Below are 22,631 nucleotides of genomic sequence, written 5' to 3'. Positions count from 1 at the left end.
CTGCAGAGATGGTTGTCCTTTTGGAAGGTTCCTCCATCTCCATAGAGGAACTCTTGAACTCTGTCAGAGTTTTCACTTTGTCATTATTGGGTAGTGTGTGTAGATGAGGAATTTGTTTTATTTAATCCATTTTAGAATAAGGCTGTAACGTAACAAAATGTGGAAGTCAAGGGGTTTGAATACTTTCTGAATGGACTGTTTTTAATAGGCTTTTATTTCTGTAGGCGCACACAGAATGCGTGTGTAGAGGAAGCGGTCGGTACGCAATTGAGTGAGAGACATGTAGGGGAAAGGGAATTTAGCGAGCAGAACTGTGATGCTTGGCTTATTTTTGCTGTGTCCTGCAAATGCACATGTTCAAATGGAACACTAGAGTCAAAGCAAATGAATGTGGTCTTCAAGACACGGACGGACGGACGGACGGACGGAGTGCTCCTAATCTCAGCTTGTTACCTGTATAAAAGACCTGTCCACAGAAGCAATCAATCAGATTCCAAATTCTCCACCATGGCCAAGACCAAAGAGCTCTCCAAGGATGTCAGGGACAAGATTGTAGACCTACACAAGGCTGGAATGGGCTACAAGACCATCGCCAAGCAGATTGGTGAGAAGGTGACAACAGTTGGTGCGATTATTCGCAAATGGAAGAAACACAAAAACTGTCAATCTACCTCGGCCTGGGGCTCCATGCAATATCTCACCTTGTGGAGTTGCAATGATCATGAGAACGGTGAGTAAATCAGCCCAGAACTACATGTGAGGATCTTGTCAATGATCTCAAGACAGCTGGGACCATAGTCGCCAAGAAGACAATTGGTATTGAAGAACTGAAATCCTGCAGCGCCCGCAAGTTCCCCCTGCTCAAGAAAGCACATATACATGCCCGTCTGAAGTTGGCCATAGAACATCTGAATGATTCAGAGGACAACTGGGTGAAAGTGTTTTGGTCAGATGAGACCAAAATGGAGCTATTTGGCATCAACTCAACTTGCCGTGTTTGGAGGAGGAGGAATGCTGCCTATGATGGTGGAAACATTATGCTTTGGGGGTGTTTTTCTGCTAAGGGGACAGGACAACTTCACCGCATCAAAGGGACGATGGACGGGGCCGTGTACCATCAAATCTTGGGTGAGAACCTCCTTCGCTCAGCCAGGGCATTGAAAATGGGTCGTGGATGGATATTCCAGCATGACAATGACCCAAAACACACAGCCAAGGCAACAAAGGAGTGGCTCAAGAAGAAGCACATTAAGGTCCTGGAGTGGCCTAGCCAGTCTCCAGACCGTATTCCCATAGAACATCTGTGGAGGGAGCTGAAGGTTCGAGTTGCCAAACGTCAGCCTCGAAACCTTAATGACTTGGAGAAGATCTGCAAGGAGGAGTGGGACAAAATCTCTCCTGAGATGTGTGCAAACCTGGTGGCCAACTACAAGAAACGTCTGACCTCTGTCTTTGCCAACAAGGGTTTTGCCACCAAGTACTAAGTCATGTTTTGCAGAGGGGTCAAATACTTATTTCCCTCATTAAAATGCAAATCAATTTATAACATTTTTGACATGCGTTTTTCTGGATTATTTTGTTGTTATTCTGTCTCTCACTGTTCAAATAAACCTAACATTAAAATGATAGACTGATCATTTCTTTGTCAGTGGGCAAACGTACAAAATCAGCAGGGGATCAAACACTTTTTCCCCCTCACTGTATCTCACCCTGTGGAGTTGCAAAATATATATATATTTTTTAGACATCAGTTTGAGTACTCCATTACGCATGCCCATCCCTACTATCAATCAACATAGTTGGCCAATTTGTCTAGTACATTTCTGTAGTTAAATCTCAAATGAATATCAACATATAAACATGCATATTTAAAAAAGGAAACTTGCATTACCGAATTAGCTTTATTCACACTACTTACTTTCAGCTTTGGACAAAGTGCAGGGGTTGGAGTCAATCAAAGCCAGCTGGAAATGCTGTCGACAGAACAGAATATCAAGGCATTAACATCCACTGAAGGACAAGAAATACACAGAAACAAAAGAACAATGCAAAAGGTCATTCCTATACATGAATCCCCATGCACTGAGACACTCCTTTTCCCTGACTGTCAGACACAAGGAAATCAATTCTTCAGCAAGCTGCCTCTCCCCCTGCTCACTTTCTGCACTGCAATTAGAGAGCAGGAGAGAACGAACAATGGAGTGGGCAACTGATGGAGATTGCACGCTGTGCAAGTCCTCTTTACAGTCCCCCATTGATTATGTTAGTCTCACTCAAATATAAAAAAATGCAAAACATTTCTTTCCACCCCATGGCAAAATGAGTAGAATTGCATGAAATTAACTACTTTGTGCGTAGGATCCCCCAAAAGGCCTGGCTGCATGTGTGGGTATGGATGTGGGTACACAGACCCACGAGCCACTGAGAACCCCATAATGAGTTCAGATTTTTGGTGGCCCATCCCTGATCAATAGAGTAAGGTGCCAACCTATAAAAATAAAAATATTAATTCTACACTAATGTTCCTCCCTGGATGTCCTGTGGGAAATGTTGTGGAGGAGAGGCAGGCAGAGTACCTTTAGGCTTGACTCGTAGTCGGTGTTGACCTTAAACATGAGGCCGAGTCGCAGGTGGATCTCCTTGGCTCGTGAAAAACTGGGGTCGATGTAGAGCACCTCCTGGAAAGCTTTAATCGCCCTGGGGGAGGAGAAGAGAGAGACAGACAGAGTGAGGGAGTGAGTGAGAGGATATAAGTATATTCCAAGTTAGAAATGGGAGAGACGCCACTCAGAAGATGAAAGAGAAGAGTCAGCGCTGCAGTATTGAACAGAGACCACAGCACTCCAGAGGAGAGAATATCACATTAATAAAACTGAAGATCTTCGCAGCGTGATTAAAACTGGAGATCTTCCTGGTTTCTTCACAGCGTGATTAAAACTGGAGATCTTCCTGGTTTCTTCACAGCGTGATTAAAACTGGAGATCTTCCTGGTTTCTTCACAGCGTGATTAAAACTGGAGATCTTCCTGGTTTCTTCACAACGTGATTAAAACTGGAGATCTTCCTGGTTTCTTCACAACATGATTAAAACTGGAGATCTTCAGGGGCCTCCCGGGTGGCGCAGTGGTCTTAATCACCAGAGGCTCTGTCGCAGCCGGCCGCGACCGGGAGGTCCATGGGGCGATGCGCAATTGGCCTAGCATCGTCCGGGTTAGGGAGGGTTTGGCCGTTCGGGATATCCTTGTCTCATCGCGCACTAGCGACTCCTGTGGCGGGCCGGGCGCAGTGCATGCTAACCAGGTCGCCAGGTGTTTCCTCCGACACATTGGTGCGGCTGGCTTCCGGGTTGGATGCACGCTGTGTTAAGAAGCAGTGCGGCTTGGTTGGGTTGTGTTTCGGAGGAAGCGTGGCTTTCGACCTTCGTCTCTCCTGAGCCCATACGGGAGTTGTAGCGATGAGACAAGATAGTAACTACTAACAATTGGATACCACGAAATTGGGGAGAAAAGGGGGTAAAATGTATTTTTTTTTTAAATTTAAAAACGAGATCTTCTGGGATTTTTCACAACTGGATCCCTATTTATTACATTATGCGCTACTGTCCACCAGGGCCATGGTCAAAACTAGTGCACTAGTAAATGAAATAAGGTGCCATGTGGGAAGCAACTGGTGATGGCATCGCCATGGCAACCATACACATTTTTCCACACACACACATTATAACTGTTGTAACACCATCATAACCTAGTCCTCCATACTTAGGTTGTACACGACAGCTACTCACCACTGAAAGGCGTTGTAATGGAAGTAGACCATGCCCAGGCCATATAGGAAGGCAGCATTCTGGAAGAAGCAGATGCACACAGAGCACCATTAAGACTAATTAGTTACAGGCCACACACACACACACACAACCTACACAAAACAACGCTTTCAAAATGGCAGCAGCCCAGACATGTCGTCTGCATAGGAGCCCTTCCAGAAACCCACTCTATAAGGCATCCGTCTTAATCTGTCGTCATTAGTTATGGACCATTCATTTTAACCACAAGCAATAGAAGTCTTTCTTTGTGCAATGACTGGTTACAGCACTACAGATGCCTTTTGGGGATTGTCTCTGCTGGCCGACGCTCAAATGGAATCACCATGTAGGCCTACCAAATGCTCACATCTCACCACCGATTTCTCGACTCAAACAGAAAACGGCAGAGAATGAGTCTAATCTGAAAGCCACAACCCACAGCGTGCCTCCAGACAAACCCCTGAATCATAACCACACACACACTTCCTGTGTCTGGTTGGTCGGCCGGTGCGATGTGAATGGGTTAACCTTGGCAGGTTGAGGATGAACATGAGCAGAATATAATCTGCAGTAGAATTGAGACATTACTACTATAAGAGCTCCACAGATAAGAGCGTGAGTAAAGGTGTCCGCATGCTTCCCCATCAGAAACTGTTGGGAACAGTTTGTTCATATACAGTGGGGCAAAAAAGTATTTAGTCAGCCACCAATTGTGCAAGTTCTCCCACTTAAAAATATGAGAGAGGCCTGTAATTTATCATAGGTACACTTCAACAGACAAAATGAGAAAAAAAAAAATCCAGAAAATCCCATTGTAGGATTTTTAATGAATTTATTTGCAAATTATGGTGGAAAATAAGTATTTGGTCACCTACAAACAAGCAAGATTTCTGGCTCTCACAGACCTGTAACTTCTTTAACCTCTCTGATCACCGATCGCTACATAAATAGTCATATTAAACATTCATGAAAATACAAGTGTCTCACATGGTTTGAAAGCCTAGAATCTTACTAATCCAACTGCGTTGTGAGATTTAAAAAATGATTTATGGCGAAAGAATACGCTGCGATTATCTGAACACAGACCCCCATATCAAACTACTTATTCAAGCAGCACTTGCGTAACAAAATCAGATTGCATTGAAATAAATTGTTTACCTTTGAAGATCTTGCTCTGGTTGCAATCCCAAGGCTCATTGTTGCACAATGAATGGTCTTTGGTTCGGTTAAATCCATTTTTTATAGCCTAACACAACATTTTGTGAACGCTTTTATCTCGTTGAATTTCGTGTCATTCAATTTTCGACGTAACATCCAACGTAAAATAGACAGACTTTCCCTGACTTTATCCAGTCATGTTCGGTTTCCTTGCAATCAACTGTTTGTAACACAACCAAACCTGATGGGTCATTTTGCGGGAAGTATTGACCCGGAAAAAACGATTGGAAGACAAGTGACGAGCCCATTGTGCACCAATTATATGACCACTGTCTCGTTGATTGACTGTCTTTTAACCGAATGACCACTGATAGTCTTGAAATCTAGCTGGGTAGATAGCCAATGAGCAGAGGTAAACGGCAATATCCCATGATTCTTTGTTGTAAGAGAAACCTTTCCATTGAACGCTGGCGTAAGGACCGTTCTTTCGCCATCGCCAATTCAACTGTGAAGGAGCAAAGCTTATTAAGCACAGCAGTATTTCGGTGACTTGCATCTTCAGCTGTTTATTTATCCAACATCATGGCGAATAAGTCAAGGAAAGCTAATTCTCAGACTAGATATACGAATGTAGAAACAATTTTAGAGGAAATTCATCGTGAAAGTGAGACAGATCTGCTTTTTGAAGACTCCATTTTGAAGACTGAAACTGAGGCATATTTTTTGAACGGAGAGGACATTGTTTTGGACTGGTAAGTTGCTCTCATGCTAATGTCGTTTGAAATTAATATATTATTTGTGATTGTTTTTACATTTATTTGCAATATATAAAAGATGTAATGAAATGGGTAAAGTACACGTTAGCTAGTCATTGTGAGTGAGGGTCTGTTTGTTTGTATGAGAACGACCATAGCCTATGCCTGCGTGAGTGTGCGTGCGTGTGTATATATATATGGTATTGTGTAGAATGCAAACCCATACATCTCAACACAGCCAGCATGCTTCCTTCAATCAGTCTACATTAGAGGGAGCATCAAGGAGCTTGCTGCCTACAGCACCACTGCACCAAGCCCTGTCCCTTCTGCCACAAGTGTTCATCTGCCCAAATATATTTGTGCAGACATGGATGTGCCTAAGGGCCAAAAGGGCACAGCATGGAGGCGTTGCTGTCTTGCTTGCAAGATAAAGTGTCCCATCACATGCTCAGTGACCCTCTGCTTTACATCAGAAAGAGACTGCTATGGCATCTGGCATCAGCAGCAGAATATTGTCTAGAGTTTTGGCAAAGTGGGTGGGGGCTAGTGTCAGTCTGTCTTATCGGGTGTCTTGTGTGAATTTAAGTCTGCTCTCTCTTTCTCTCGGAGGACCTGAGCCCTTGGACCATGCTTCAGGACAACCTGCCATGATGACTCCTTGCTGTCCCCAGTCCACCCGGCCTTGCTGCTGTTCCAGGTTCAACTGTTCCGCTTGCGGCTATGGAACCCTAAATGTTCATTTTTACTCGAGGTGCTGTCCTGTTGCGTTGCACCCTCTACAACCACTGTGATCCCCACCCGGCACAGCCAGAAGAGGACTGGCCACCCCTCATAGCCTGGTTCCTCTCTGGTTTCTTCCTAGGTTTTTGCCTTTCTAGGGAGTTTTTCCTAGCCACTGTGCTTCTACACCTGCATTGCTTGCTGTTTGGGGTTTTAGGCTGGGGCTATATAAATACATTTGATTTGATAGAGGACTGAGGGTCTTCCAAATATTGAAAGTGTGTAAACAGTTACCCATGTTATTTTGTAAAAAAAGATATATATATATATATATATATATATATATACACATTTTTTTCCATACATTTCTATCATTAATTATATATTTTTTTTTTTTTTTTTGGGGGGGGTTGCTTGATATTTTATATAGTTACTTGTTTCAAAATGTATACCTTCACCAATTTGGCCACTTGGGTACATTTGGGTTACTTGTATGGGACACCTGGGTGACTTCATGATAAATGTCATGTAGCATACTTATTTTGGAAGTTATCATTCTGAAACTTTGCAAAAGTACTGTTGCCCTCATATTTTTCACTGAAATTGTCCCCATCATCCTCTCTGAATCGTATCTTGTTTATTTTAAAGATGACAAAAACAATAAGAAAAAACATGATTTTTTTCCATTGTATTATCTAAACCAGATCTATTGTGTTATTCTCCTACATTCAATTCACATTTATAAACTTCAGAGTGTTTTCTTTCAAATGGTACCAATAATATGCATATCCTTGGTTCTGTGCCTCAGCTACAGGCTATTAGATTGGGGTATGTCTTCAGGTGGAAATTGCACAAAGTAGGAGGGAGCTCCAAGAGGTTTTAAGAGGCTCCTCTGTCCTCCACTCGTTACCTGTATTAATGGCACCTGTTTGAACTTGTTATCAGTATAAAAGATACCTGTCCACAACCTCAAACAATCACACTCCAAACTACACTATGGCCAAGACCAAAGAACTGTCAAAGGACACCAGAAACAAAATTGTAGACCTGCACCAGGCTGGGAAGACTGAATCTGCAATAGGTAAGTAGCTTGGTTTGAAGAAATCAACTCTGGGAGCAATTATTAGGAAATGGAAGACATACAAGACCACTGATAATCTCCCTCGATCTGGGGCTCCACGCAAGATCTCACCCCGTGGGGTCAAAATGATCACAAGAACGGTGAGCAAAAATCCCAGAACCACACGGGGGGACCTAGTGAATGACCTGCAGAGAGCAAAGTAACAAAGCCTACCATCAGTAACACACTACGCCGCCAAGGTCTCAAATCCTGCAGTGCCAGATGTGTCCCCCTGCTTAAGCTAGTACATGTCCAGGCCCGTCTGAAGTTTGCTAGAGAGCATTTGGATGATCCAGAAGAAGATTGGGAGGATGTCATGAAACCAAAATATAACTTTTTGGTAAAAACTCAACTCGTCGTGTTTGGAGGACAAAGAATGCTGAGTTGCATCCAAAGAACACCATACCTAAGCATGGGGGTGGAAACAATGCTTTGGGGCTGTTTTTCTGCAAAGGGACCAGGACGACTGATCCGTGTAAAGGAAAGAATGAATGGGGCCATGTATCGTGAGATTTTGAGTGAAAACCTCCTCCAGCAAGGGCATTGAAGATGAAACGTGGCTGGGTCTTTCAGCATGACAATGATCCCAAACACACCGCCCGGGCAACGAAGGAGTGGCTTCGTAAGAAGCATTTCAAGGTCCTGGAGTGGCCTAGCCAGTCTCCAGATCTCAACCCCATAGAAAATCTTTGGAGGGAGTTGAAAGTCCGTGTTGCCCAGCAACAGCCCCAAAACATCACTGCTCTAGAGGAGATCTGCATGGAGGAATGGGCCAAAATACCAGCAACAGTGTGTGAAAACCTTGAAGACTTTGACCTCTGTCATTGCCAACAAAGGGAATATAACAAAGTATTAAGATAAACTTTTGTTATTGACCAAATTAGTTATTTTCCACCATAATTTGCAAATAAATTCATCAAAAATCCTACAATGGGATTTTCTCTCATTTTGTCAGTCATAGTTGAAGTGTACCTATGATGAAAATTACAGGCCTCTCTCATCTTTTTAAGTGGGAGAACTTTCACAGTTGGTGGCTGACTAAATACCTTTTTGCCCCACTGTATTATGACATTTTGTGACGTGTTTGTTCATTGTGAGCTTTGGCAACGGTGTTTCAGCTATTCGTGCACGCTACATTTTTTTCCGTGGCAAGCTGAAGTTGAGCCAAAGTCTACGCCTCTTCGTTCATCTTTGGTCAATTATAGGAATTCTTCAAATAAGTGTTTGTCATCAAGGATAGACGACTCGTTTTCATGCACATTTCACTTGAGAAACACTGCACCAAACATCTTATATGTAAATTACACGACTAAGATCTGACAAAAACATGCAAATTAAATGAAAGACCTCGAGTTAGCTTAAATCGGACTATTTTGAGGAAGTGTATACTGGCTACTACATCTAAAAGAGGGACAAACAGAGCTATTGTCACCTTCTCTATTTTTTCCAAGCGAAGGTCTTTTAAGGGAGTTTGTGAGCACATTTGTTCAGTTTGAATAGGTGCCAGCCAAAACCAAAGCATGCAGAAGCTTTGAGAGTGTGTCCGTCAGTAGTATTTTCTCACCTTCCAGTAGTCGGACTGTAAGCTGTAGTACCTCTGGTATGCTGATAATGCTGTGAGAAAGAAGAGGGATATTAAATACCAGACATACCAAAAGGTTAACACCAACTAACTTTGCTATAAGACCAGCTTTGTTTTCAGCAATGTCAAGTTGGGGTCAACTACATTAACTGAAATTAAGTTTAATTACATTTTTAACCCAGGTGGGGGGACTAGGTAAAAATAACAAATAAAGGGGAGGAAATAGAGTGTGACAGACACCATGTTACCATACTGTTTTTATGCACAATTCAATTTTATAAATATCGATAGATAACTTGTTCTTTCGACAAGGTGGGATCTTTTTGTTTCTCTAAAATTAATTATGCGAGAAATGCTGGTGGAAATGCCTTTATGCACAAATACTGATTTTAATAACATTCATATGGAAGTAAACTTGGGAGTCATGCGATGATATGGTGCTTGGTCCTCCCACTAGGACTTGAGAAACCATGCATTTCAAGGGGTTTTGATAGATGCTTGACTGCCGTTTGACAAATATTCTCACAGTAATCTTATTGGATAGACTAGCCTACCTGCACTCTGCCAGCTGGAGCCCATGTGCCAAGACCAGAGTAGACACGGGTGTTGCACGCTATACTGAAACCTCTGGACTTTTTCCAATACTACAACATGAAAAATGGTTCGGGACTATCATTTTGTTACCGTTGGTACTTCTGTCAAATGTGTCTCACGGTTCAACAGTCTATCAGTGCAGCCGATGTCCACCTTATTAAAGTGTGAAAGCACCCTGCCTGCTCCACTTGACTTTAGGCTGCACTGGGAGTCTGGAGGGCATCATGTTAGCTCCCCGCTGATGCTGCACAGAAGTTAACACACTTGAATAATGCCACACAGCATGTAGAAATGTTGACTAAATGTTCGCAAAACAATGTCCATACAGGGGGGAGGGAGCGAGCAAGGGGGGAGAGCGCAAGAGGGGCGTCAACTCACCTTTAGCGTACTCCTCCAGGAGGAGGTTGAAGTGGCCTAGCTGGCAGAATAACTCTGGCTCCACTTTTCCTTCAGCCTTCAAGATGAGAGAATCGTAGGAACGAACCGCCTGGGGACAAATAAAGCAAGAAGATACTCAGCATGAACACAGACAGCAGTGTCTCTTACCAGGAAGTCTCACATGGGATGAGTCACAAACGGCCCTCTATTCCCTACATAGCGCACTAACCTTAACCAGAGCCTCATATGCCCTGGTCAAAAGTAGTACACACATATACATATATCTCTTTTCAATCAGTTATCAATGTCCATATAAAATGGGAGCGATGGTATGGATTTCCATTCATTGTGTGTGTGTTGCACCATGTTTTGATTTGGACTTCTTCCACTGGAAAATAAAAAACACAGCGAGATGCGCATCACTCACAGGGATGGCTCTGCCTGAGGCCTAATCACACATATTAAACACACCCACTCCTGGAGGACTACTGCTGAACTCTAGAAACCCATAAACAGTGTTACCTTGCACTCTCAGTAACAGCTCTCTGAGGACATGGCTTCTGAAACATAGCACAATCACTAAATATACACAAAACAGCAACTAAGAAATGCACCAGAACATTCCTTCAGATAGTCGGTCACACACACACTTACAGTTGAAGTTGGAAGTTTACATACACTTAGGTTGGAGTCATTAAAACTCTTTTTCAACCACTCCACAAATGTCTTGTTAACAAAATATAGCTTTGGCAAATCAGTTAGGACATCTACTTTGTGCATGACACAAGTAATATTTCCAACAATTGTTTACAGACTGATTGTTTCACTTAAACTCACTGTATCACAATTCCAGTGGGTCAGAAGTTTACATAAACTAAGTTGACTGTGCCTTTAAACAGCTTGGAAAATTCCAGAAAATGTCATTGCTTTAGAAGCTTCTCATAGCCTAATTGACATCATTTGAGTCAATTGGAAGTATACCTGTGGATGTATTTCAAGGCTTACCTTCAAACTCAGTGCCTCTTTGCTTGACATCATTGGAAAATCAAAAGAAATCAGCCAAGAACTCAGAAAAACATTTGTAGACCTCCACAAGTCTGGTTCATCCTTGGGAGCAATTTCCAAACGCCTGAAGGTACCACATTCATCTGTACAAACAATAGTATGCGAGTATAAACACCATGGGACCATGCAGCAGTAATACCGCTCAGGAAGGACACGTGTTCTGTCTCACAGAGATGAACGTGCTTTGGTGCAAAAAGTGAAAATCAATCCCAGAACAACAGCAAAGGACCTTGTGGAGATGCTGGAGGAAACAAGTACAGCAGTATCTATATCCACAATAAAACAAGTCCTATATCGACATAACCTGAAAGGCCGCTCTGCAAAGCCAATGCTCCAAAACCGACATAAAAAAGACAAGACTACAGTTTGCAACTGCGCATGGGGACAATGATGGTACTTCTTGGAGAAATGTCCTCTGGTCTGATGAAACAAAAATAGAACTGTTTGGCCATAATGACCATCATTATGTTTGGAGGAAAAAGGGGGAGGCTTGCAAGCCGAAGGACACCATTCCAACCTTGAAGCATGGGGTGGCGGCATCATGTTGTGGGGGTGCGTTGCTGCACTTCACAAAATAGATGGCATCATGAGGTTGGAAAATTGTGTGGATATATTGAAGCAACATCTCAAGACATCAGTCAGGAAGTTAAAGCTTGGTCGCAAATGGTTCTTCCAAAATGGACAATGACCCCAAGCATACTTCCAAAGTTGTGGCAAAAGTTGTGGCAAAAGGACAACAAAGTCAATGTATTGGAGGGCCATCACAAAGCCCTGACCTGAATCTTATACAACATTTGTGGGCAGAACTGAAAAAGCATGTGCGAGCAACGAGGCCAACAAACCTGACTGAGTTACACCAGCCCTGTCAGGAGGAATGGGCCAAAATTCACCCAACTTATTGTGGGAAGCTACCCGAAATGTTTGAACCAAGTGAAACAATTGAAAGGCAATGCTACCAATTACTAATTGAGTATGTAAACTTCTGACCCACTGGGAATGTGATGAAAGAAATAAAAGCTGAAATAAATCAGTTTTTCTGACATATCACATTCTTAAAATAAAGTGGTGATGCTAACTGACCTAAGACAGGGAATTTTTACTAGGATTAAATGTCATGAATTGTGAAAAACTGAGTTTACATACACCTTAGCCACATACAGTTGAAGTCGGAAGTTTAAATGTAAGTGCATATTAGCCAAACACTCACAAGTGGAATGACTCTTGCCTAAGAGATCCGCTTAGCTTTTTTCATGTTTAATTCACTGTTGCCAATTCTGATGTCACTTACAGTTAGGCCCTATATCTGGGTGGCTCTTAGATCAGTCACCCACCAAGCGAGAAAAAAAAAGTGTTTGAACAAGACCGATTCAAAACTGTTTGCAAATCGAACACTTAAAGAACGTTGATAATGAGCAGCCAATGATTAACTCGATAACAGCATTAGGTATGTCTCTGAAACGTGTGTGTCCGTGTGTGTTTGGGGAGGGTGAGGTGGATAAAACGTCCACTTGTCACTCAACTGGACTACCAAGTTCAGGGGAGTTTGTGCTACGACAGTGAACCAATAACACTAGTGAGTGAAGAGATTCACATATGCCCTTGGCCTACTCAAAATTCATCAACGTTGAGGGTTAGTGGGCAATAATGTGGTGTGTTAGATCACTCAGAAGGCATGGAATGGGCTGGGGAAGAACAGAACCTAACGTAGGAATACTATCTGCGTACAGCAACTAAGTCCATTACAAAAGGAGTTCCCTCTGTGGGACCAGTCATTTGGTTACATCCTGTGTGTTATGCAGACCAGACGAGAGATGTGCGTAAATGTCTGTTGTACCGCATATGGCAAAACAAAAAGGGGTACGTTCCAGAACCTAAAATTGACCCCGCCAAATGCAGGTAGATTTTGGCATTGGCAGGTAAAGATGTCTATTTCACAAGCCATATTGGCAAGTGGTCAGGGCTCTACAGTACAAGCATTTCACTCGCATTTGCGAATAAAAAACGTTCAAAGTCAAGCATAAGCACATTTATAGATACAATAAATGCTGCAGTTGTTGTGGTCAGTGTCGTTTTGTGCCATAGCTGGTAGCTAATCACACAAGGCACAACGAATCACACACAGTGAAAAGGTATTTACCCCTTTCTGAAGGGCTCTACTTTTGCATCAAAATAATAAATAATAATAGATTAATAGATTAACTCCACACATACTTCATATTATGCAACACCCAATGTCTGTGTGAAAAATGAATTGCCCCCTTAACCACAATAACTGGTTGTGCCACCTTTAGCTGCAATGACTCCAACCAAGCACTTCCTATAGTTATTGATCCGTCTCTCATGTCACCGTGAAGAAATTTCAGCCCACTCTTCCATGTACAACTGCGTTAACTTGTGGGTTTTCAAGCATGAACTGCTCGTTTCGATTTCACATGACTGGGAATACAGACATGCATCTGCAGGTCACAGATAAAGAAATAGATGGGCATGGATCAGAAAACCAGTCAGTATCTGGTGTGACCACCATTTGCCTCATGCAGCGTGACATCTCCTCTGCATAGAGTTGATCAGGCTGTTGATTGTGGCCTGTTGTCCCACTCCTCTTCAATAGCTGTGCAAAGTTGCAGAATTTTGGTAGGAACTGGAACACAATGTCGTACAGGTTGATCCAGAGCATCTCCAACACACTCAATAGATGACATTGTCTGGTGAGTATGCAGGCCATGGAAGCACTGGGACATTTTCAGATTCCAGGAATTGTGGACAGATCCTTGCAACATGGGGACATGCATCATCATGCTGAAACAAGCTGATGGTGACGGATGAATGGCACGACAAAGGCCTCAGGATCTCATTATGGTATCTGCATTCAAAAAGCCCATCGATAAAAACACAATTGTGCTTGTTGTCGGTAGCTTATGCCTGCCCATACCATCACCACCATTGGGCACTCAGTTCACAACATTGACATAAGCAAACCGCTCACCCACACGACGCCATACACACCATCTGCCCGGTACAGTTGAAATCTGGATTAATCAGAGAATATCACACTTCTCCAGTGTGCCAGTAGCCATCATAGGTGAGCATTTGCCCACTGAAGTCTGTTAAGACTCCAAACTGCAGTCAGATCAAGACCCTGGTGAGGACGATGAGCACACAGATGAGCATCCCTGAGACGGTTTCTGACAGTTTGTGCAAACCCAGTTTCATTAGCTGTCTGGGTGGCTGGTCTCAGATGATCCCACAGGTCAAGAGGAGCCGGATGAGGAGGTCCAGGGCTGGCGTGGTTACACGTGGTCTGCAGTTGTGAGGCCGGTTGGACATACTGCCAAGTTCTCTAAAACAACATTGGAGGCAGCTTATGTTAGAGAGATTAACATAAAAATTCTCTGGCAACAGCTCTGGTGGACATTCCTGCAGTCAGCATGCCAATTGCAGATATCTGTGGCATTGTGTTGACAAAACTGCACATTTTAGAATGGCCCTTTATGGTCCCCAGCACAGGTTGCACCTGATCATGCAGTTTAAATCAGCTTCTTGATTATGCCACACCTGTCAGGTGGATAGAATATATTGACAAAGGAGAAATGCTCACCAACAGTGATGGAAATAAATTTGTCCACAAAATGAAAGAAATAAGCTTTTTGTGTGTATTTGAGTTCACCTTACATGTTGCGTTTATATTTTTGTTCAGTGTGTGCATATGTAGCCTGAACAATGAAAAATAGCCTCAGACCTTTATTCTTCTCCACCAAACTTTACAGTTGGCACTATGCAGTCGGGCAATAAGCGTTCTCCTGGCATCTGCCAAACCCAGATTCGTCAACCGGACTGCCAGATGGTGAAGCGTGATTCATCACTCCAGAGAACGCGTCTCCACTGCTGCAGTGTCCTATGGTGGAGAGTTTCACACCACTCCAGCCGATGCTTGGCATTGTGCACGGTGAGCTTAGGCTTGTGTACGGCTGCTCAGCCACGGAAACCCATTTCCTCAAGCTCCCAACAGACATTTGTGTTGACATGCTTCCAGAGGCAGTTTGGAACTCTTATAAATCAATACACAAGTATATTTTTTTAAACCTGCATATTTAGTTAATATAGCCTGTTCACCTGGCTCGTTGCGAACTCTGAAGATATTTCTTTCTAACAAAGACAGCAAATTTCACCAAACGGGGGATGATTTAACAAAAACGCATTTGTGAAAAAAGCACAATCGTTGCACGACTGTACCTAACCATAAACATCAATGCCTTTCTTAAAATCAATACACAGAATATTTTTAAACCTGCATATTTTGCTAAAAGAAATCCAGGTTAGCAGGAAATATTAACCAGGTGAAATTGTATCACGTCTCTTGCATTCATTGCACGCAGAGTCAGTGTATATGCAACAATTTGGGCCGCCTAATTTGCCAGAATTTTACGCAATATTGACATAACATTGAAGGTTGTGCAATGTAACAGGAAAATTTAGACTTATGGATGCCACCCGAATGGTTCTGTATCACTGAAAGAATAAACGTCTTGTTTTCGAGATGATAGTTTCCGGATTCGACCATATTAATGACCTAAGGCTCGTATTTCTGTGTATTATGTTATAATTAAGTCTATGATTTGATAGAGCAATCTGACTGAGCGGTGGTAGGCACCAGCAGGCTCGTAAGCATTCATTCAAACAGCACTTTCGTGCGTTTTGCCAGCATCTTGTCGCTGTGCTTCAAGTATTGCGCTGTTTAGGACTTCAAGCCTACCAACTCCCGAGATTAGGCTGGTGTAACCGATGTGAAATGGCTAGCTAGTTAGTGGGGTGCGCGCTAATAGCGTTTCAAACGTCACTCGCTCTGAGACTTGGGAGTGGTTGTTCCCCTTGCTCTGCGGCATTTGTGGAGCGATGGGTAACGATGCTTCGAGGGTGGCTGTTGTCGATGTGTTCCTGGTTCGAGCCCAGGTTGGGTCGAGGAGAGGGGCGGAAGCTATACTGTTACACTGGCAATACTAAAGTGCCTATAAGAATATCCAATAGTCAAAGGTATATGAAATATAAATGGTATAGAGGGAAATAGTCCTATAATAACTACAACCTAAAACTTCTTACCTGGGAATATTGAAGACTCATGTTAAAAGGAATCACCAGCTTTCATACGTTCACATGTTCTGAGCAAGGAACTGAAACGTTAGCTTTTTTACATGGCTCATATTGCACTTTTACTTTCAACACTTTGTTTTTGCATTATTTAAACCAAATTGAACATGTTTCATTATTTATGAGTCTAAATTTATTTGATTGATGTATTATATTAAGTTAAGTGTTTTCAGTATTGTTGTAATTAACTTATTTTTTAAAATTATTATTTACTTTAAATATATTTTTTATATTTATTATTTTAAACTTATTTTATAGATAAAAAATAATAATATATATTTATATTCCCCCCCAAATAAATCGGCTGATTAATCGGTACTGGCTTTTTTGGGTCCTCCAATAATCGGTATCGGCGTTGGAAAAAAAATCATAAATTGGTCGACCTCATATATATATATATTTTTTTTTCCCAAATCTACCTGCCAGTGGCTTTTGGACCAAAAAAGTAAGTTTCGGGCCCTGGTACTTTCTCTTTGAACAGCTGAATAGTCTCAGCGTGATTGAGTGCTTGGGGATGTTTGTTTGTGGAAAGCCTTCTTACGTCACCATTCAGATTGACTGGAGATTTGTTTATGGTGGAAAGGGGGAGGGGCCAGGAGAAATGACAGACAGCACAGCTGAGGGAGGCCAAGCCCAGAATTTAACAATCATCACAGATGACGAAATCAATCTAATTAAATTTAGCTGCGGCTCAGGCTTTATGAGAATGCGCGCACACACACCACACAGTAGGCTTAACAAGCATTCAAGTTCATATGACAACAAACTAGATGAAAGTGTGCTGTTTACTCCAGTAAAGCGATGATGCCTAATGTGGCACTGGTACACAATGCTGCAGGAACGAACATTGGTGCTTGGTAATGAGCTCCCACAATGCATCTGTTATTTCCTAACAAGCAACACGTCTCATTAAAGTAAAACACAAATACAATGATATGGGACAAAGCAAACAAGCTGTAAATGTGATTTTATACCAATAAACAAACCGCAATTGATTCCATAACATGTAGCGCTCAAAGTCACAGCTGAAACAAATAAAAAATACAATAAATTGATTGTATACCCATTTGTAAGTGTGTGTGGATGGGGATGTTCATTCATTGATCTAAAATCAGTTTATTCCCAAAAAAGGGTCATGAGGGTGGCATGAAACATTGATTTTGTGTACTTGTTTGGGGGATAGTAAAAACCTCAGAAGTAGCTGCTATTATGCTTCTTCATTTTAATGTCATCCTCATGCATTGAAGTTAATATGCAACACTCATTCAATGGTACACTTGTGCACATCCCAAACATGTGGTCCCATGTTTCATGAGGTGAAATAAAAATACACAGAAATGTTCCACGAAAAGCTTATTTCTCTCAAAGGTTGCACATAAATTTGTTTACATCCCTGTTACTGAGAATCTCCTTTGCCAAGAAAATCCATCCACCTGACATGTGTGGCATATCAAGAAGCTGATTAAATAAACAGCATGATTATTACACAGGTGCACCTTGTGCTGGCGACAATAAAAACCTACTAAAATGTGCAGTTTTGTCACAAACCAATGCCACAGATGCGTACAGCCAAGTACATCACTGGGGCCAAGCTTTCTGCCATCCTGGACCTCTATACCAGGCAGTGTCAGGGGAAGGCCCTAAAAATTGTCAAAGACTCCAGCCACCTTAGTCGTAGACTGTTCTCTCTGCTGCCGCCCGACAAGAGGTACCAGAGCGCCAAGTCTAGGTCCAAAAGGCTTCTTAATAACAGATTCTACCACCAAGCCATAAGACTCCTGAATAGCTAATCAAATAAATGGCTACCCAGACTATTTGCATTGTCCACCCCTCTTTTACACAGCTGCTACTCTCTATTTATTATCTATGCATAGTCACTTTACCCCTACCTACATGAACATATTACCTTGACTAACCTGTGCCCCAGCACATTGACTCTGTAGCGGTAGCTCATGTATATAGCCTCGCTACTGTTATTTTACTGCTGCTCATAAATTATTCTTAAATTATCACTTATTTTTCTTAAAACTGCATTGTTGGTGAAGGGCTTATAAGTAAGCATTTCACTGTAAGACCCGTTGTAGTTCTACTCATTCTATTTCTATGTAGTTGCCACTTAATCCAGTGGCGGCGATACAGTGACCCAGTTCTGTCAGTGGAGTTGAACTCTGCGTTATCTGGGCGCAGATAGCTGTGCAACAGAGCGACTGTGCACCGTTCCAGACAGGGCAGACACTCAAAACTAATAAAGCTATAGAAGAAAATAATTAGTGGTAGAACACCTCACAGCAAAAAAAATAAAAAATAAACAAACAAATCAGGAGACAAGTGATATAAAAATGGAACTCAAACTAATTGAGGGAAAAGGTCACAGTTTACAAAAAATAAAGTGACACCGTCTAACAAATGTTGAGTCAGTAGCTTCACATAAGGCTACTGGTTTTATCATCATAATGTCCAAACTTATCCCTGGTGGTCAATGCGCAATATAAACTGCTGATGGAGGTGGGCTACATCAAAATACACATTTTAGAGAGTAGCAAGACAATTGCAAAACCAGGTGCAATGCAGCAGAAACGCATACGGGTCATTCATTTAGCACATGAAAAATATGTTCCATTAATGTCAAGATTTAAATTGACCACATCCCTAGGAGTGTGTCATGTGATGGCTGGGGTGAATACCAGGGTGTAGGGTAGCTAGTAATGTTACATGGGGCAGTTTGGCCAAGGGCTGCATTCCCCAAAGTGCAAGGGGCTGGTTTCAGTATGTGACATCCCGCTAGCATCTGCCCACCCACTTCTCAGAGTAGGGATATAAGGAGTACCTTTAACCTATACAATATGAATCTAAGCAACCTTTAAAGTGAGACCTAAAAAACGACATGACATTTTAAAATGAACTGTATCTCGGATATGAAGAGAGAACGGGGTCAGTCCTTCATTGGACCCCTGCGTCACTTTAGAGATAAATGTGGACAGAATGCATGGGTATAAAGTCCCAGCTAAATGCCGAGACAGTGCAGTCTTTCCCCCGTATTCCTTTTTATTAAAATAAATAAATCTAATTATTTATTGGGATGTTAAACATTCCCAGTGTAAAATTAAGACGACTAAACCCAAGATATAAAGTATGTAAAAATATATATTTATTATTTTTTAAATAAGATCACCTTCGATAACTAACGTTCACCAAAATACAAACTACACAGTCAGAAGAATCAAATTCTAAAAATGTCATGGCATGAGGTCCCCATTGATTTTGTTACATTTGAGTCACTCAAATAGCGTAAGAACACAGGATAAGCCATGGCAAAATGTGTAGAATTTAAGGAAATTAGCTTTAAAACTGCATTTCTCTCAGCCACATGGTAAAACATGTAGAATTGCAGGAAATTAACTTTAAAATAGCAACATTGTCTCTGCGGCAGCTTCATTAGCCACAGCTCCATTAGCCACAGCTCCCACTACAAAGCCAACTTTGCCACCGCTGCTGAAAAAAATACCAGGGGAAATTATGCAGGGAGAAGAGAATGGCTGAATTGGTGAGGGTTTGAACTGGCTGGCAAAGTGGTGTGGCCAGTTTGCCATCATCTCCCCAGTGATTTGAATTTGCAATAAAATATGCATTTTTGTTTACGTTGCCAGCAAGCCTACTTTCTAAGCACCCTGGGAAGCCAATCACTTCTTTTTGGTGGCAACATAGTATGGGGATAGAAGCTTCCTCCAATTGTAAACACCAACTGTGAAAATAAAAAGTTCAATACAAAGAGCAAAAATGTATAAATGTGTGTGCAACTTTGTCCTTTGTTCACTGTCCAATGTGCTAGCTACAGGTTGATGCTGGGATGCAAAACCTAGCTATGAAGGGACCCATCCACAGAGGGTCAATGAAAACTGTCAACAAACCAACATAAGCCACACGGCTAAAGGGGTCAATCAAAACCTGCCAACGAATTGCATGTCATTTCGTTCGATATATGTTTTAATCGAGCTCACCACATAGCTAGATTTCGGTGTCACTACTCCCTGTCCCGCCATCTTGGACCGGCCCAAGCAGCCATGACTGGCTAGCTATCCAAACAGCTAATGCGTTGAGCTAACGTTAGTTAGCAGCCGTTGGAACATAGCGAAAGCCCGTCTCGAGCTCTTCACAATCAACACCAACTCCGGGGCACGAGAACAGCTCAAATTCATGCATACATTTTGCACGAGCCAGATACACAGTGCAGCAAGCAAACATACTTTCCTGGCACCATGGGACGTCTACTCCATAATATAACGTTAAATCGCCATTAAAACAACGTAGCCTTCCTAAACGTTAGCTAGTTCTCTGACCAAGTTCGGTCACTTTATCATTCTCGGTAGATGTGGCTAGCTGGCTACAAAACGTTACCTAACGCTTACATCACAGTAATGTTGTTATCTGTAAAAAGCCTAATTCTATATGTCCCTGACCATTGAATCTCTAACTAGCTAACATTCAGAATGAGCTGGCCAACTCCAGAGTCCCAACAACGCACGTTCCACAAGCTAGTTAACGTTATCAAACTGGCAGGAGACTAGCTAGACATTTGCTAGCAGGCTAAATTAAAAGGTTAGCATGGGGTGGTTCGTATTATCAATATAAATTACTAGCCCGCAAGTAGGTACTTGAGATGTTATATTACACAGCCAGCTAGCTTATTCAGCTACCAGGCTTGTTAGCCATTTCTACTGCACCCAATACAAACCAGCTTGGAAGAAACATTTGATATGACAAGCCTTTGTGACTAACAAATAGCTAAATTGACGAGTTAGATAAATGCAAGGCCACCCTAATAACGAAAATAGCCAGTTGGGTTACTAAAATGTGTTTATGCAATGGAAAAGCCGTTCATTTTCACTATTGGATTAGCTAGCGAGGGAAAGAAGTCGGGTAGGAACGCTGCGTAGCCGCAGGGTCGCTCTGCGCACATCGTGTGATGGGTGTAGTATGGTTAACCAGAGTCCGTGCTCTCACCTGAGAGTGGACTGGCTATTATGTTAGTTAGTTTAACATAGTTACACGTATTACTATGTGGGCAAGAATGTAGAAGGTGCAAGTGTTGTGGTTCAAGGACCGGCTGGTCCTATGTGTTTGCAACTTAGCGAGCTACCTTCAACAGTAAGGCCTTCGTTCTGGCGCCATCTTCATGAAGCCTCTGAAATCCAAACAGTGAGCTGCAAGCAAGAAGACAACACAGGCGGTTCAGTATCACTTGCACTGCCGTGCAAATGGATTTAACGTATAAAAACGGCAAACGCGTGTACATAATATTAAGAATACACCAGAGGTGTGTGCAGGGCTTTGACTCCGACCTGTCAATTCCGACCAAGCTGTCCCTCTCTTGGGCTGTCAGCGTCGGAAAGTCCTCCTCGGTTTCACTGGCTTTTCCCGCCGCCATTTTCTTTTCCTCATCACCACCAGAAGCCGAGCCGAGACTCCGAGCAGCAGCGCAGGCAGCAACAGCGAGCGAGACTCCGCACGATTGCATGGAATCGCGACGAGAGGGCGAACGAAATACTCCACCAAATCAAAGAAGAAAAACTAAAAATGTATTAAGATAGAATAAACTTTTCTCCACGATCAAAACGCAATTCAAAATGGTAAATCCTTTCAGGAAAACAAGTACCCCTCCAAAAAGTATGCGCGTCACATTTTTAGGCACCGTTTATGCAACTAATCAAATGTAATGCATGAAGTTCAATTCTTGCAGTTTGAAAAGAGTATTATTTGACCATAAAATTCCCCACAGCCACCAGCTTAAAGTTGTTATAATTGTGTCACACAAGCAAGCGAACCCACGCGCCGCCGTAGTCACGCCTCTCCTACCTCTTCAGCCAATAGATATGTCTGAATATCAGCATATGACATGAAGTTTTTTTTACCCATCTTCATTTATCTTTTTACAAACCACAGAAATCAATTATACATGTTCATTATTTTCTCAAAATCAATAATGTGTATATTGTATAGGTATTCAAATTGATTGATTTGTTTTGCAAAGTGCATAAATAACAATGTTAAATAGCTACATGCAAACTGTCATATTACTAAATACATTTAAGAGTGACAACAGAAATTTGTGCAAATACTTGATACCAGTATTATTTGCTGTTGATGGGTAAGCATGTCTAAATAAAACGTTGCAATGATGTGTGGAGGTAAGAATTCTGATTAGGACTGTGTAACTACTTTATTTCTCTCACCCTGCAATGTTCATTCACATCATAATAATCATCATCCTTGCCCTAGGCCCCACATTCCTATACATTTGTGTGGTTGATACCAA

General features: G+C 42.1%; 1 protein-coding gene across 2 annotated transcripts in view; it reads right to left on the bottom strand.

The window, feature by feature from the left end:
* The window catches only part of LOC112253657 (lysine-specific demethylase 6A), a 44,762-nt gene extending 22,612 nt beyond the window's left edge, over nucleotides 1–22,150 (bottom strand). For both annotated transcript variants that reach the window (XM_042296705.1, XM_042296706.1), the window contains exons 1-7: nucleotides 21,658–22,150; nucleotides 21,456–21,519; nucleotides 10,109–10,217; nucleotides 9,119–9,168; nucleotides 3,784–3,842; nucleotides 2,577–2,697; nucleotides 1,919–1,973 (exon numbers count right to left, since the gene is read on the bottom strand). In XM_042296705.1, the coding sequence (XP_042152639.1) occupies nucleotides 1,919–1,973; nucleotides 2,577–2,697; nucleotides 3,784–3,842; nucleotides 9,119–9,168; nucleotides 10,109–10,217; nucleotides 21,456–21,519; nucleotides 21,658–21,833 (634 nt within the window). In that variant the 5' untranslated portion in view covers nucleotides 21,834–22,150. The remainder of the gene's footprint in view (nucleotides 1–1,918; nucleotides 1,974–2,576; nucleotides 2,698–3,783; nucleotides 3,843–9,118; nucleotides 9,169–10,108; nucleotides 10,218–21,455; nucleotides 21,520–21,657) is intronic.
* Nucleotides 22,151–22,631: the final 481 nt, after the last annotated feature.

Source organism: Oncorhynchus tshawytscha, linkage group LG14 (assembly GCF_018296145.1).
Source record: "Oncorhynchus tshawytscha isolate Ot180627B linkage group LG14, Otsh_v2.0, whole genome shotgun sequence".
Classification (NCBI taxonomy): domain Eukaryota; kingdom Metazoa; phylum Chordata; class Actinopteri; order Salmoniformes; family Salmonidae; genus Oncorhynchus; species Oncorhynchus tshawytscha.
This window is presented reverse-complemented; position numbering and strand designations above follow the sequence as displayed.